Genomic DNA, 14200 nt, shown 5'->3' on the forward strand with positions numbered 1-14200 from the left:
ACTAGTGTGTCTCTTACAATGCCTGCAGGACAGAAGGAATCAAAAGACACAACTAGCACTGGACAAACCCCAAGGTCTACAACTCTGCCAATGCAACCAACATCCAAGACCACATCAACTTCCATGACATCCAGTGGCTCTGAAGTGACATCCAGTCATCATGCCCCTGTCCACCAGCCATACAAGGCCCATCACCATCACCATGAAAGCAACAGCCACAAAAAGCATCACAATCAAGAAAGCAACCACTTTCTGTGCAGCATGTAGAGGGGAATTTGGCGAATACCAAAAAGGTAGTGAATGGGAGGCCAAGTTCTAATCCAATGGAAATCAGAATGGACCCTCTTGTGGTAGGACTGATCACAGTTCTCTTTATAATTATTGGAATTGTTTCAATACTTAGGTTTCTGAAGGACTGTCAGCGAAACAGCCAATTAGAGTTCTGGCATCTTCATGAGCTCCCAATAGATGACATAGCGTCATAGAGATGTACAGCATGGAAACAGACCCTTCGGTCCAACTCATCCATGCCTACCAGATATCCCAACCTAGTCCCACTTTCCAGCACCTGGCCCATATCCCTCCAAAGCCTTTTTAAACGTTGCAATTGTACCAGCCTCCACCACTTCCACTTCATTTCAGACACGCACCACCCTCTGCGTGAAAAAGTTGCCCCTTAGGTCTCTTTTACATCTTTCCCCTCTCACACTAAACCTATGCCCTCTAGTTCTGGACTCCCCCATCCCAGGGAAAAAAACTTTGCCTATCCATGCCTGTCATGATTTCATAAACCTCCATAAGGTCACCAGAGAAAACAGCACCAGCCTATTCAGCTTCTCCCTAAAGATCAAATCCTCCAACCCTGGCAACATCCTTGTAAATCTTTTCTGAAGCCTTTCAAGTTTCATAACATCTTTCCGATAGGAAGGAGACCAGAATTGCAGGCAATATTCCAACAGTGGCCTAACCAATGTCCTGTACAGCTGCAACATGACCTCCCAACCCCTGTACTCAATACTCTGACCGATAATGGAAAGCATTCCAAATGTCTTCTTCACTATCCTATCTGTGACTCTACTTTCAAGGAGTTATAAACCTGCACTCCAAAGTCTCTTCATGATGGAGGAGGATACTTCTTTGTCTCTCTACAGCTACTAGAAGTCTGTTGCCACCAAAACTCTTATCAATTTGCACACTGCAACTGCTGTGTTTTGAAGTATTGTTAGATGGCATGCTAAGAACTTTGTTTCTACAGTCTTCTTTTATGTGAGCCAAATTTGCATTTAAATGTCTTTGCTGTGTTTTTTTTAACCCTATTTGATGAACTGCTAGAATTGAACATTGGTCAAAACTGAGATTTATTCCCTGCCCAAAATATTTCCCTTTTATATTCATGGAGCTTTATTCAACCAAATAGTAAGTTTACAACTCTTTTTAAACAATTAGGACGCCAATGATGATCGTTCCTGTATATCTAAACTTGTGGTAGAAGTTACAGTTGTACAATCAGGTGCCCAAGGAACTAAGATCTAGGATTTGCATTAACAAATATCAGGAGGTCCTGAATATTTATTACAAATGGCTTGGGTATGTTCTAGTCAACTTAATGTATCGTATTATGAAATTGCATTTTATAGGTAGCATGTTCGGGTTGATTTGAACTCATATTCTACCAAAATCTTTTTATCATTTAGCAGAGCAGGTTTGATGGGCCTGATGGCCTACTCCTGCTCCTACTTCTTACATTACCTTCTCCCTGACTCTCATAAAAGGTTAATGAATTGAATGCTTTGTTGTCTGCTAGCGTCACACAAGATGAACATCACTTCGCAAATTTCCATCACATCACAAGTTCAGCCAAAATACTATGTTACTGGCTTGGGATGCAAAACAGCTAGATGATAATGCAACTTCCTAATTCAAGTTCTTAATTCAGGTTAAAGCTCTTTCATTATTTCTAATATAACCACTTCAGAACATTACCCATCTGTAATGACTAAGGACACAGGAGACAAAGAATAATTTTGTATGCCTCTCCAAAATGTTTAAAAAATTTATTTATTTAAAAATACATAATTTCTGTTAAATAAAAAGTTCAAATGAGAGGTACTCGGCTTTGGCAGTTTTATCCATACATGATTTATATGAACATATGTAGTACAAGCAAGAGTAGGCCATTTGGCTCCTCTAGCCTGCTCAGCCATTAAACAAGATCGAAGCTGTTCTGATTGCAGCCTCAATTCCACATTCTTGCCTACCCTGATAACCATCAACTCCCATTGAAAACTGAAATAATTAAAATTATTTTTCATGGAAGAACTACATCACAGATTGCAGGAAATAAACTACTTCCAATTCTCTGGAAATATATTCCAGTTTCTTTTGAAATATCCATCACAAAATACAGCTCTCCTTCCAAATGTGTTTTCTGTCCTTTAACATTTAGAAGCCTGTAATATTGTCAACAATCTTCAATTGTCTAAATGTTATTATTCTGAACTTCTATATAACTTAATGTCTTCTACATATAGAAATGTCTGATCCATTGGCTGCTGGAAACAGTTTCTTATTTATGCTAAGAAAATATTTTGAGATTTTTATTAATAATTCTCCTGTTCCAATTATTAACTTGCTTGGTACACCACAAAACAACCTAAAAATCATCTTTTCAGTTTGAAATTTTCCTTTCAGTAATCTTACTCAAAGAATACCTGGTGTCTTACTTCTAGATATGGAACCCCAGGGATCTGCCATTCCTATACAACCATGACACATAAGCTCATCTCATTTGACGAACCATACAACATAAACCACATGAGGCAAAGTGAGAATGTGGTTTATGTCATCTATGGAATCTAGGATACACAAAGAAAACACTAAGAAAAACTAATAATTCCAGCTATTAACACTAAATAGAAAATGTTAGTTTATCTATTCTCCAATTATGCAGACTCCTGAAAATAACTGATATTCCTGAGAGCCTGAATTAATTGTTTCAATCTCATGCACATTTCTGATTCAACGTGTACAATGAAGCTTTCCCTGTTAGCCATTCCTGACACCGTCTTTGGAGGTGATTAATAACTTTTCAAAATTATTTTGTACTCACCCTTTAGAAACGCCAGCTCTGTCATTTACTATTTTGACTTCTTTAACTGTTCCATACTGAGCAAAAAATTTTCTTAGGTCATTTTCATTTGTCTGTGGGGTGAAAAACAGCTACCTGAAACACAAATATTCTTGTACCTATAAATTTCTATTTAGTTGTAATTAATTTTACTAATGAATTAGAATATATGAAAAACCAACTTTAAAATCGATCCCTCCTACAAAAATCCGATTGGGAATGACTGTTCCAAATCTTGGGGCACTGGTTGGATTGCTATTGTTCAACGGCACTGGAGAAACTGGGTTTGGTGATGGAGATGAAGAATCCATCTGTGGCAGATTAGAACTCTGCTGCTGTAAAAGAAAAATGATTCCTTTATAAATCCATTAACTCACTAGAACTATAATAAATGCTATTACTGACAAAATCAGTTCCTAGAACAATGTAAAGCAAATCTGTAGTCGCTTCCAAGGCCTTACTTTCATTAGTTTTATAATGACTGTATGGATGGAATCAACTAAAGCTGTTTTCAAATTCAAATTTTAAATACTATTTCAAAAGCTATAATCAAATGTGGTTTCACTTCATATTTTATTTTGAGATTGTTAAATCCTATTTTCCTTCTTCCATACAGGTCGCACCAAATCATGTACCTTCTCCCAAGTTGGAAAATTATTCAATGTCTGTTTATTTTTCTTTGTGATCTACTGTTAAGATTCATATTTGCAACATGTCGTGCCTGAAATCTCCCACCAGCCCAAGCACAAAGGTCTCCACAGACACTTTCTCATGATGATGAATGTAAATTTAGGAAGCCATGAAAGTGAAAATTTCCAAACTCATTAATTATAAAACCTGCAGCAAGAATGAAGTCAGTTTCTCTGCTTGAATTTTTATTTTCATCCTTTAAGAACACAAGAAACAAAAACTAGAAAAGGCTATGAGGTTCAGCATTGTTCATCCTCCGGTAACCTAATCTTTCCATCTTAACACTGAACAATATTTTGAAGAAGCTAGACCTGCTTCCTTGCCTCTATTAATCTCGTCAACAGGTGGTTCTAAATAGTTATTATCCTTTGAATATAAATAAATGTTGGTTTTAAATGTACTTTTCATTATTTATACCTTTGGTTCTACATTCTGCGATTACATTGCAACAATCCTTAATTTTTGAAGAAGAGTTTAAAAAAAAGTTTTATTAGGTATTTTTCTATAAAACTACCAATGATGCTTTATTCAAAATCATATGCATCAAAACTACAAGTATAGAAGGAGATAAATATTTTGGCTATTCTTTCTATAATGTACATTTTGTTCTATGAACTTCAGCCAATTAATTCAACTTCATAAAGGAAAAAAAAGATGATAAACTAAGAAATTATTTTTCAAGTGCTGTGACTAGCAAAATTCTACAAAATCAAGTTTACTTACAGTTGTACACATGACAACTGCATGAAGATAAACATATCCATAAGGCATCTGATCCTCCATGTTAGTACCTAACAACACTAAACTAAATAGATAAGCTATAACACCATTAATCAACCATTTTGACATATTTACTTCGCACAAATCTACTACTCTGGCCCTACTTCTTCTTTCAAAGTATTCCTATTTCAGTCTGTGAAGAGTTATTGCAAGTGCCAAGTGGATTAGAATGGACACTTGATTCAGAGGCTCCAAGATTGTTTTCTTTAACATCATCAACAACACCCTCACAGGCATAAGTTCACCAAGGAAGAAGAAACCGGCAACAAACTTGCATTCCTGGACGTCACAGTCGAAAGAACAGACAACGGAGAACTACACACCTGCGTATACAGAAAACTGACAAACACTGACCAAATACTTAACTACACCAGCAACCATCCCAACACACACAAACGAACACTATTCCAACAAGCCACCTTACACTGCAGCACAGACGAACTTTGGAAAACAGAGGAGAACCATCTATACAACTTATTCAAGAAGAACAGATACTCAAAAAATACAGTCCGCAGATTCCTCAGGAACAAACCACGACAAGCAGACGTAACACAGCCAGAAACCCTAACCACCTTACCATACATCAAAGAAGTGTCAGAAATGACAGCCAGACCTCCTAGACCCCTCGGAATCCTAGTAGCACACAAACCCACCAACACTCTCAAACAAAAACTAACAAACTTAAAAGACCCTACAACCCATAGACAAAACCAACGTAGTCTACAAAATTCCATGCAAGGACTGCCACAAACACTACGTAGAACAAACAGGAAGAAAGTTAGCCACCAGGATACACAAACACCAGCTAGCCACAAAAAGACACGACCGTCTCTCCCTCGTAGCCCTACACACGGAGGAAAAAAAACCTACCATTTCGACTGGAACAACATATCTATCCTGGGACAGACTAAACAAAGACATGCCAGAGAATTCCTAGAGGCCTGGCACTCCAACCACAACGCCATATACAAACACATAGATCTAGATACCATCTATCAACCCCTCAGAAAATGAACAGGAAATGACATCAGCACAAAACCCCAGGCACTCCATCCAGAACAAACATATAAATAGAAAGCAGGAGACAACAGCTTCGCTTCACTGGGAGGTCGCCACTGATGATATTACCTAGCCAGGTAATGAAACGTCTGGATATCAAACCTACAGCTCAGCGAGCAAACCTACACCCTAAATCTCAACCTGAGCTACAAATCTTCACAAACCTTGTGCACCTCTATCTACTTTTGTCGCAGAAGAAGCAGAAACTTAATTACTATTGCAGAGTTTACAAAACCCATACTAAACTTTCGAAAGTCAATGTCAATTCCATTGCTCAGATAAGACAAGTGACTAATTGTTGCAACAGCTATTTTCTTTAAAGTTTGATTTGCTAATGAAATATATAGTCTGTACTTTCTTTAAAGCAAAAGTGAATCACACCATTCTCTTGAATGAAATAAGGATTGTTTTTGTAGCTTTGCAAAGTAGTCAGTTGTTCTGACAACATCCAGAGATTCTGCTGATGCAGATGCAACAAAAGAGCGATTGCTTACTTCAGGTGCATGGAGAGAAAGACAGAAATATCACAAGCTCCAGCAATGTCACAAAGCATACCTGTGCCGATATTGTGACAGTCCTACTATTATAACATGGCATTTCATTAATGCAAATTCGTTATAATGCGATTTACGAACCAGGGACACTGTTTCTAAAGTGGGCCTTTTAAAGCATATATTAGTTATAACACATTTCCGGCCCCATTAGTTTAAATGGTACTATTACACGATTTTCTTCTAACATGGGATTGTGTGAAAATGCATTATAGCAGAACTGACTGTACAATTCTGTAGGTATACGTAATAACCCAAAGAAGACAGTTAAGTAACTAGTAACTCTCTACAACCACTGAATTCACTGGACTATCATGAGTGCAGATACCAAAATTGGAGGTGTAGTGGACAATGAAGAAGGTTACCTCAGATTACAACAGGATCTTGATCAGATGGGCCAGTGGACTGAGGAGTTACAGATGGAGTTTAATTTAGATAAATGCGAGGTGCTGCATTTTCAGAAAGCAAATCTTAGCAGGACTTATACACTTAATGGGAAGGTCCTAGGGAATGTTGCTGAACAAAGAGAACTTGGAGTGCAGGTTCATAGCTTCTTGAAGGTATAGTCGCAGATAGATGGGATAGTGAAGAAAGCATTTAGTATGATTAGATTAGATTACTTACAGTGTGGAAACAGGCCCTTCGGCCTAACAAGTCCACACCGCCCCGCCGAAGCGCAACCCACCCATACCCCTACATTTACCCCTTACCTAACACCATGGGCAATTTAGCATGGCCAATTCACCTAACCCTGTACATCTTTGGACTGTGGGAGGAAACCGGAGCACCCGGAGGAAACCCACGCAGACACGGGGAGAACGTGCAAACTCCACACAGTCAGTCGCCTGAGTCGGGAATTGAACCTGGGTCTCAGGCGCTGTGAGGCAGCAGTGCTAACCACTGTGCCACCGTGCTGCCCACATATGCTTTCCTTTATTGATCAAAGTATGAGTATAGGAGTTGGGAGGTCATGTTGCAGCCATTCAGGACATTGGTTAGGCCACTTTTGAAATATTGCGTGCGATTCTGGTCTCCTTCCTATCGGAAGGATGTTGTGAAACATGAAAGGGTTCAGAAAAGATTTACAAGGCTGTTGCAAGGGTTGGAGGATTTGAGCTATAGGGAGAGGCTGAATAGGCTGGGGCAGTTTTCCCTGGAGCTTTGGAGGCTGAGGGGTGACCTTATAGAGGTTTACAAAATTATGATGGACATGGATAGGATAAATAGACAAAGTCTTTTCTCTGGGGTCGAGGAGTCCAGAACTAGAGGGCATAGGTTTTGGATGAGAGGGGAAAGATATGAAAGGGACCCAAGGGAAATTTTTTCATGCAGAGGGTGGTGCATGTATGGAATGAGCTGCCAGAGGGAGTGGTGGAGGCTGATACAATTGCAACATTTAAAAGACATTTGGATTGGTATATGAATAGGAAGGCTTTAGAGGAATTTGGGCCAAGTGCTGGCAAATGGGAGTGGATTAGGTTAGGATATCTGGTCAGCATGGACGAGTTGGACCGAAGAGTCTGTTTCTGTGCCGTACATCTCTATGACTCTGAGTATCAGTTCAGCTCAAGTGTTCCGGGGATAAAAAAAGCTTGCAATGTGTATCTGATGCCTTTTTTGTTAGCTTGTGAAGGAGTCACATTTGGCATCATATTTGTTAGTAACACATTTTTTGCACTATCCTATTATTTCCATGTTATTGCTGGGTTAATATTTAAAGCACTGGCCACAAAGCAGACATTTCCCCTGTCTTACAGTACTATATTATTGTACAATCACTTCTCAACCTCAATTAACTTGTTCAGTTTGTCTTTAATTCGGTATTTCTTCAATTTCCATTATTGTTTCTTTCAACTTATTTTGCTGTCTCGTTAGTTACCTTGCCTAAACAATTAATTAATTTTGCATAAAACATACACAGAACGCTAATAATAAAGTGGAAGAAGACAATATTTTGACATTTTTCGTATGCAATCTGTCACTGAAATTCGAGATAAAAGAATGAGCATTTTGTCAGAAATATCTTACCAAGATCTTCCAACTAAAATCATTTTCATTTTTCAATTTGAATTTTTTAAAAGACTATCACGTGAACATTAATCAAAAATGTGAATTTACACACTGTGAATGGTTTATATTAATTTTTGTTTAGGCTTAATTTTGTAACCTTATTTTTGCAATCTCCTAATATATTTCATTGGATTTTTATTCATTTGGAATATGAATAAAAAAGTTACCTGCAACTTGTATTTAAATGATTTAAACAGAAAATTACACTTGATGTATTTTCAGTCCAACTACTCAAAGGGCCTCAATAGATTTGTTGGACTCTCCTATTCAAATAGCCCACTAGATACAAACTGTCTATCCTAATAGTGGATTGCAATTCTCATGATTAAAATAAATCAAAAAAATTTAACTGGCCATCACTGACTTAACTTCCATCAGGTGTTTGGTAGAGGCAGGGAAGACTGAGTGACAGAGAGAGAGAAATAGGTACTGGTGAAATCAGAATTTCTTTAATTCCAATAAGAGCAAGGTTTGAGGTCCTATGCCATTTCTGATAGTGTAGTTCATAGGGGCTGCTTCCTTGCCTTTCTCTACAGTTAATGTGCCATAAAGCTTTACAAGCCTGTTTCCCTTTAATCGAAACACGCCTCTGGTATTTGTAGATTATCAGTAATTACCAATTAAATAAAAGGACAGTAAGAATTTTACAAACCCAGTGTTACACCGGTGCAGTAAACAATATGTAAGACAGATCACCATATCGAAATGGGAACATTTAGTGAACCAGTCATGTAATCTGAAAATGTCTAAATGATCGTGCGATAGCGTTCTCTTATATGTAAAATCAAATTTAATTTCTGACGTACACCTAGAAGAAAAATACAACTTTATCACTTTTGTAGAATATGTTTCATACAAAAATTTTTATATTATATATTTTGAAATATGTAAAATTTACATCTTTACATTTGCTCTAGCTCTACGGTTTGTTTTGCCCTCGCATTCACCTAAAGTTCCGCGTCAACTAGTTTGGAAAAGCAGTTGAACTTCTCCGTAACCACGAGAAGCTCTTACCTGCACTCCCAAGAACCATGCATAATTCACTTCCAAAGTTTCAACAAGTGTATCCATGATTTTCCTTTTTAAAACAAATTCAAGCATCTCAAATTTTGAACTACCCACGTTTAGTTAAAGGGAATAAAAAACAACTCGGATTAAAAGAAAACACATCCGCTCCATTATTAACAACGCAATTGGTAACGCTGCCTGAACTGGTCAAACCGTTCATATAAGATATCTACAAACTCGATCGTGTAGTTGTTAATCGGGAGGTTTAAATTTATTCAAACAATAATCCCTGTGTTGGTAAATCACCGCCTCACCGGCGCAAGCGCGAGTTCGGCAGCCGTTAGCCCTGTGTACGCGGCTCGCCACCCGCTTCTCACCTCTCCCTGCCAACGGCAACGACGCCACTTTAGCCTTGGTGTGCCCAGTTTGTTTTCAAATTAGCAAATCACAAGAAACAACAAAAATAAACCAGTTATTTCCAAATTATGATTCTGGGGCTACGAATCGAAGGCGGCGCAGCGAATCTCGTCTGACCCATTACATTCTAGGGGAAAAAAAATCCGCTCACCCTTTTATTTTGTAAATGAAATACTTTATTCAACACCGGTTTATTATATAAGTAGTCCGGCCACGCCGATTTATAACCAGAGGTAAGCCGCTGGGATCGGACCAAACTGGTGAGAACTGGAACGAGTGCGCCCGCGCAACGGCTTTTGGCGGGAATCTGCGGAAAAGGCGACGCTCGCGAACTCCCACAGTATAGACCGACAAAAAAAATCCCCCAACACCATGGAGGTGCCAATGTCGGACATACTTATCACGGCCGTTACAAATTAAAACCTACTATAAACATCGCCGGCAATGTAAGTTATCAAACTATGCAGTACCATTCCTTCAACCTCCCCCCCCCTCGCCATCATCGAATTAAAATCACTAAACAACAACCGGAAAAGTAGGGAATCAATTCAAAAATAGATTCCTTCAAATTGTCACTATCTTCGATCTTGTTTAAAAATGTGTTATTCCGACGGTGGGAACGCTGGCTAAATTTCGCACCTCTTTTCCCGCAAATTCAGAGTGGGAGCACGTGATCTAGTCAAATAACACCGAATTCAAAAATAAACACACCGAAGATGAAATCCTCGCCTAAAAGCTCGGTCGCCGTGACGGCTCCGTTCACACGGGCGTCGTGATTGTGCGGCGGCGTGGCCATGTTTTGCCAGCACACCTTCCGAGCTTCGCCCACCTCCCAGATCAAGTTGCAATTGTTGATGTCTCTGTCTCTCCCAGATTTATTAATAGCTTACATTTTAAAAAAAATGAGTGAAGGAACCAGCCGGCGCTGCATCTGCGATTTAAAGTCCGATTAGAATCGGACCGGTGGTTGTAGCAGACAACCCCTCTTCCCAAGTGTGAAGAAAACAGCTTCACGGCGACCCTTTCCTGCCCCCACCTCCCATCCAGCTCCGCTCCAGCTGTGGCGACGCTGCCCAGGCCACTCACCGCTCCTTCGGTGTCCATTTGCACGAAAAGGCTGGTTTAGGGGGTATCACCGATTTTACTCAACGCGCAAAATAAAAAAAAAAGCCCGTTGGTTCTGTACTTGGATTTGTGGGCAACTGGCAGCACCTTAAATTACCGGGTCATACCACATCGAGTCAGTGACCGGGGGGGGGGGGGGCGGCCAAACCCCCACTCGCTCCACTGACAAACCCAAGCCAATCAAATCCCAGGGCCACCGCGTCCGCCTCAAATATCATTAAATATTCAGTGCCGGGAACCGCTTATTTGTTTCCGAAGTTATGAGAAAACTTGTTTTCAAGCTAGAATGAAAAATGGGTGATTTGTAACTTTTTATTTTATACAGCTTTACTTTCCTGAAAACACCACGCAACTGTTGTTGTTGTCAATCATCTTCAGTTACTTCTGTGCCCGTGTAGTTAGCGAGGTCAGTCATGGACTTTAATGTGCGCTAGTAAGTTGGATTTGGGTTTTTGTCATAACGGTCGTGTTGAGAAACAAATCGCACGACGACCCGAAACTACTAACTGTAGCATGCCTGGAGGGCTCAGCTCTGGGGAAAGGGGGCGGGGGTTGCAATTCTCCCAAAGGAAAGGATGTGTGAGGCTGAACTTTTGCTCTCACATCACCATTCGTGCGGCTTTGACCTCCCTTGCCGAGCATTCCTCTAACGTATCAGTTGACGGATAAACGCTTCAGTAGGAAATTGAAACGACGTCTTACTTATAACATGTCAAGCTATTTGAAAGCACTTTTATATTGCAGCTTGCTTTTTGTAAATTATTGAACGATAACATGCATCCGACGGGCCAAACAATTCTTGTCTCTCTAGTTAATTTAGTTGTGTTTCTAAATGCAATCTTTGGTTGTACTGCTACTTACGTATACAAAATCACACGAATAATCAATAGTTTAGCAAATTCATGATCATTTCATAGACAAGAAAAAAGTGAATGTGGAGATGTAATTGTGTTTCATTCAGTTTTATCAGTTAAACTAAATACTTGTAACATATATTTCATAAGGAATTTTGAGTTACCACCCTGTGGGTCAGAATGCACATAAACACCCAAAATACTTGGTGTGATTTGGAGGGAGTTAGGAATTGGATAAAGGATACACATCTCGCAATATTATCTATGTTATGAGTCCTATTTTTGAACATTTTCAAGCAGTGATCAAATAAACGTCTAAAAGCTTTAAAGAAGTTTTGCATGGGCTTAAAATGCTGAAAATGTGTTGCTGGAAAAGTGCAGCAGGTCAGGCAGCATCCAAGGAGCAGGAGAATCGACTTTCCGGCATAAGCCCTTCTTCAGGAATGAGGGGCTCCTGAAGAAGGGCTCATGCTGAAACGTCAATTCTCCTGCTCCTTGGATGCTGCCTGACCTGCTGCGCTTTTCCAGCAACACATTTTCAGCTCTGATCTCCAGCATCTGCAGTCCTCACTTTCTCCTCGATGGGCTTAAAATGGCCTTGCACACATTATTATTTGAAAAAAATTGCAATCTTAATAGTTAGATTATTATGTGCCCTAAAGTGTGCTGATCAGGAGAAAACTATTTGACACACTCATAAGATGTGGGCACAGCTTGCTTGGCCAGCATTTATGTCCAAATTAGTCTAAGAAAGGTGATGATGAGTTATTTAAAAAAAAAGTGCTGCAGTCCATGTGGTGCTGGAACATTATTGTTAAGACAGGAATTACAGAATTTTGATCCAGCAATGTATTTCTAAGTCAGGACAATGTGTGACTTGGAGGTAAACTTTGAGGTGAAATGTTCCCATGCACTTGCTATTCCTGTTCATTTAGGTGGACAAAAAAAAGTAGGAGCAGAAATAGCTCACTTGGGCATTGAGCCGCCCCTGCTATTTAATACAATTATTAATTGGCATTCAAACCCAACTCCACTTTTCCAATACTCCCCATATCTTTTGATTCTCTAAGAGACCAGAAGCCTGTCTATCTCAGCTTTAAATATATATGCAGGTATATGATGATGGAGTATTCACGTACAGCTATTGTAGAGAATTCCAAAGTTTGGAAACCTTTAAATAGTGTTTTCTTCATCTATCCAAAATTATCAATCCCTTTTCTGGTGCCTTGTGTTCCAAACTCCCCAGCCAGGGGGAAACAGCCTCTCAGTGGTTCCCTTATCAAGTCTCTTCAGAACTCTAATGTTCCAAGCCCAATATAAGTCTTTTTCAGAACAGAAAAGAGATGGAAGTGTTTTAGGTTTTATGGTGTTGAAAAAGGGCAATGGAACAGAGGGGAAGGTCAGGGAAAGATTAGAGAACAAGGGAGAATCAAGATAATGATTTGGAGATGCCGGTGTTGGATTGCGGTGTACAAAGTTAAAAATCACACAACACCAGGTTATAGTCCAACAGGTTTAATTGGAAGCACACTAGCCACTAGCTTTCGGAGCGTCTCTCCTTCACCTGATGAAGGAGTGATGCTCTGAAAGCTAGTGTGCTTCCAATTAAACCTGTTGGACTATAACCTGGTGTTGTGTGATTTTTAACTTTGAATCAAGATAAAACATGTTACAAGTTGCTTTGCTTGCTATAGGAAAACCATCCCATCCCAAGAGCCAATCTCGTGAACTTTCAGTGTCCTATCTTTAAGGGGTATATATCCTTCCTTAAAAATAAAATGCAAAACTGTGCACAGAACAGCACAGCCCCTTATTCTTAGCACAACTGAAGTTATCTGCTATTTGGTGGACCTGTTGGGCTGAATGGCCTGTTTCCACACAGTAGGCATTCCATTTGAACAGAGAAAAGGTAATGGGATGATTCATACACAAAGGTGAAATGATTCATCACAAAACTTACAGCAGACCAGGTAATCTGCAGCTCACCAACAGTACATCAGCTGTAGCACAAAGGTGCATTTGCCTTTCAAGAACCACAGAACTAAAATTTGTTTAATAAGCACTCCCCCTCCAGCATTCTGATCCAAAAGCTCCAAGCTCACCTGTAAAAAAGTTTGATCTCCTGACACAAGAGCCACCAGTACTTGTCTACATTTAGATTTATCAGGGAAATGTCTAAATAAATAATCCTCTTGGTTTAAACTCACTACAGCTGGCAACTTTTAAGTTAACCACATACTAATGGGGGTTTGGGAAATGTACGTCTACTTTTTCAAAACTAAACCACACAGTACAAACGTAATGATTTCAGTTTATCTCAGTTTATCCTATCCACAGCACAGGCATTTGGAAGAGCCGGTGTTGGATTAGGCTGGACAAAGTTAGAAATCACACAACACCACGTTTATTTGGAAGCACTTGCTTTCGGAGCGTTGCTCCACAACCGCCTGATGAAGGAGCAGCGCTCTGAAACCTGGTGCTTCCAAATAAACCTGTCGGACTATAACCTGGTGTTGTCT

General features: G+C 39.5%; 1 protein-coding gene across 4 annotated transcripts in view; it reads right to left on the reverse strand.

Annotated features, from left to right (window-relative positions):
- The window catches only part of LOC122551279 (protein boule-like), a 157293-nt gene extending 146353 nt beyond the window's left edge, over positions 1–10940 (reverse strand). For 2 of the 4 annotated variants that reach the window (XM_043692928.1, XM_043692931.1), the window contains exons 1-3: positions 10789–10940; positions 3310–3462; positions 3110–3201 (exon numbers count right to left, since the gene is read on the reverse strand). In XM_043692928.1, the coding sequence (XP_043548863.1) occupies positions 3110–3201; positions 3310–3462; positions 10789–10806 (263 nt within the window). In that variant the 5' untranslated portion in view covers positions 10807–10940. Of the gene's footprint in view, positions 1–3109; positions 3202–3309; positions 3463–10413; positions 10496–10592; positions 10678–10788 lie in introns of those variants that run through there. The other 2 variants (XM_043692929.1, XM_043692930.1) reach the window with 2 other exon arrangements.
- Between the last annotated feature and the right edge of the window lie 3260 nt (positions 10941–14200).

Source organism: Chiloscyllium plagiosum, chromosome 7, assembly GCF_004010195.1.
Source record: "Chiloscyllium plagiosum isolate BGI_BamShark_2017 chromosome 7, ASM401019v2, whole genome shotgun sequence".
NCBI lineage: Eukaryota > Metazoa > Chordata > Chondrichthyes > Orectolobiformes > Hemiscylliidae > Chiloscyllium > Chiloscyllium plagiosum.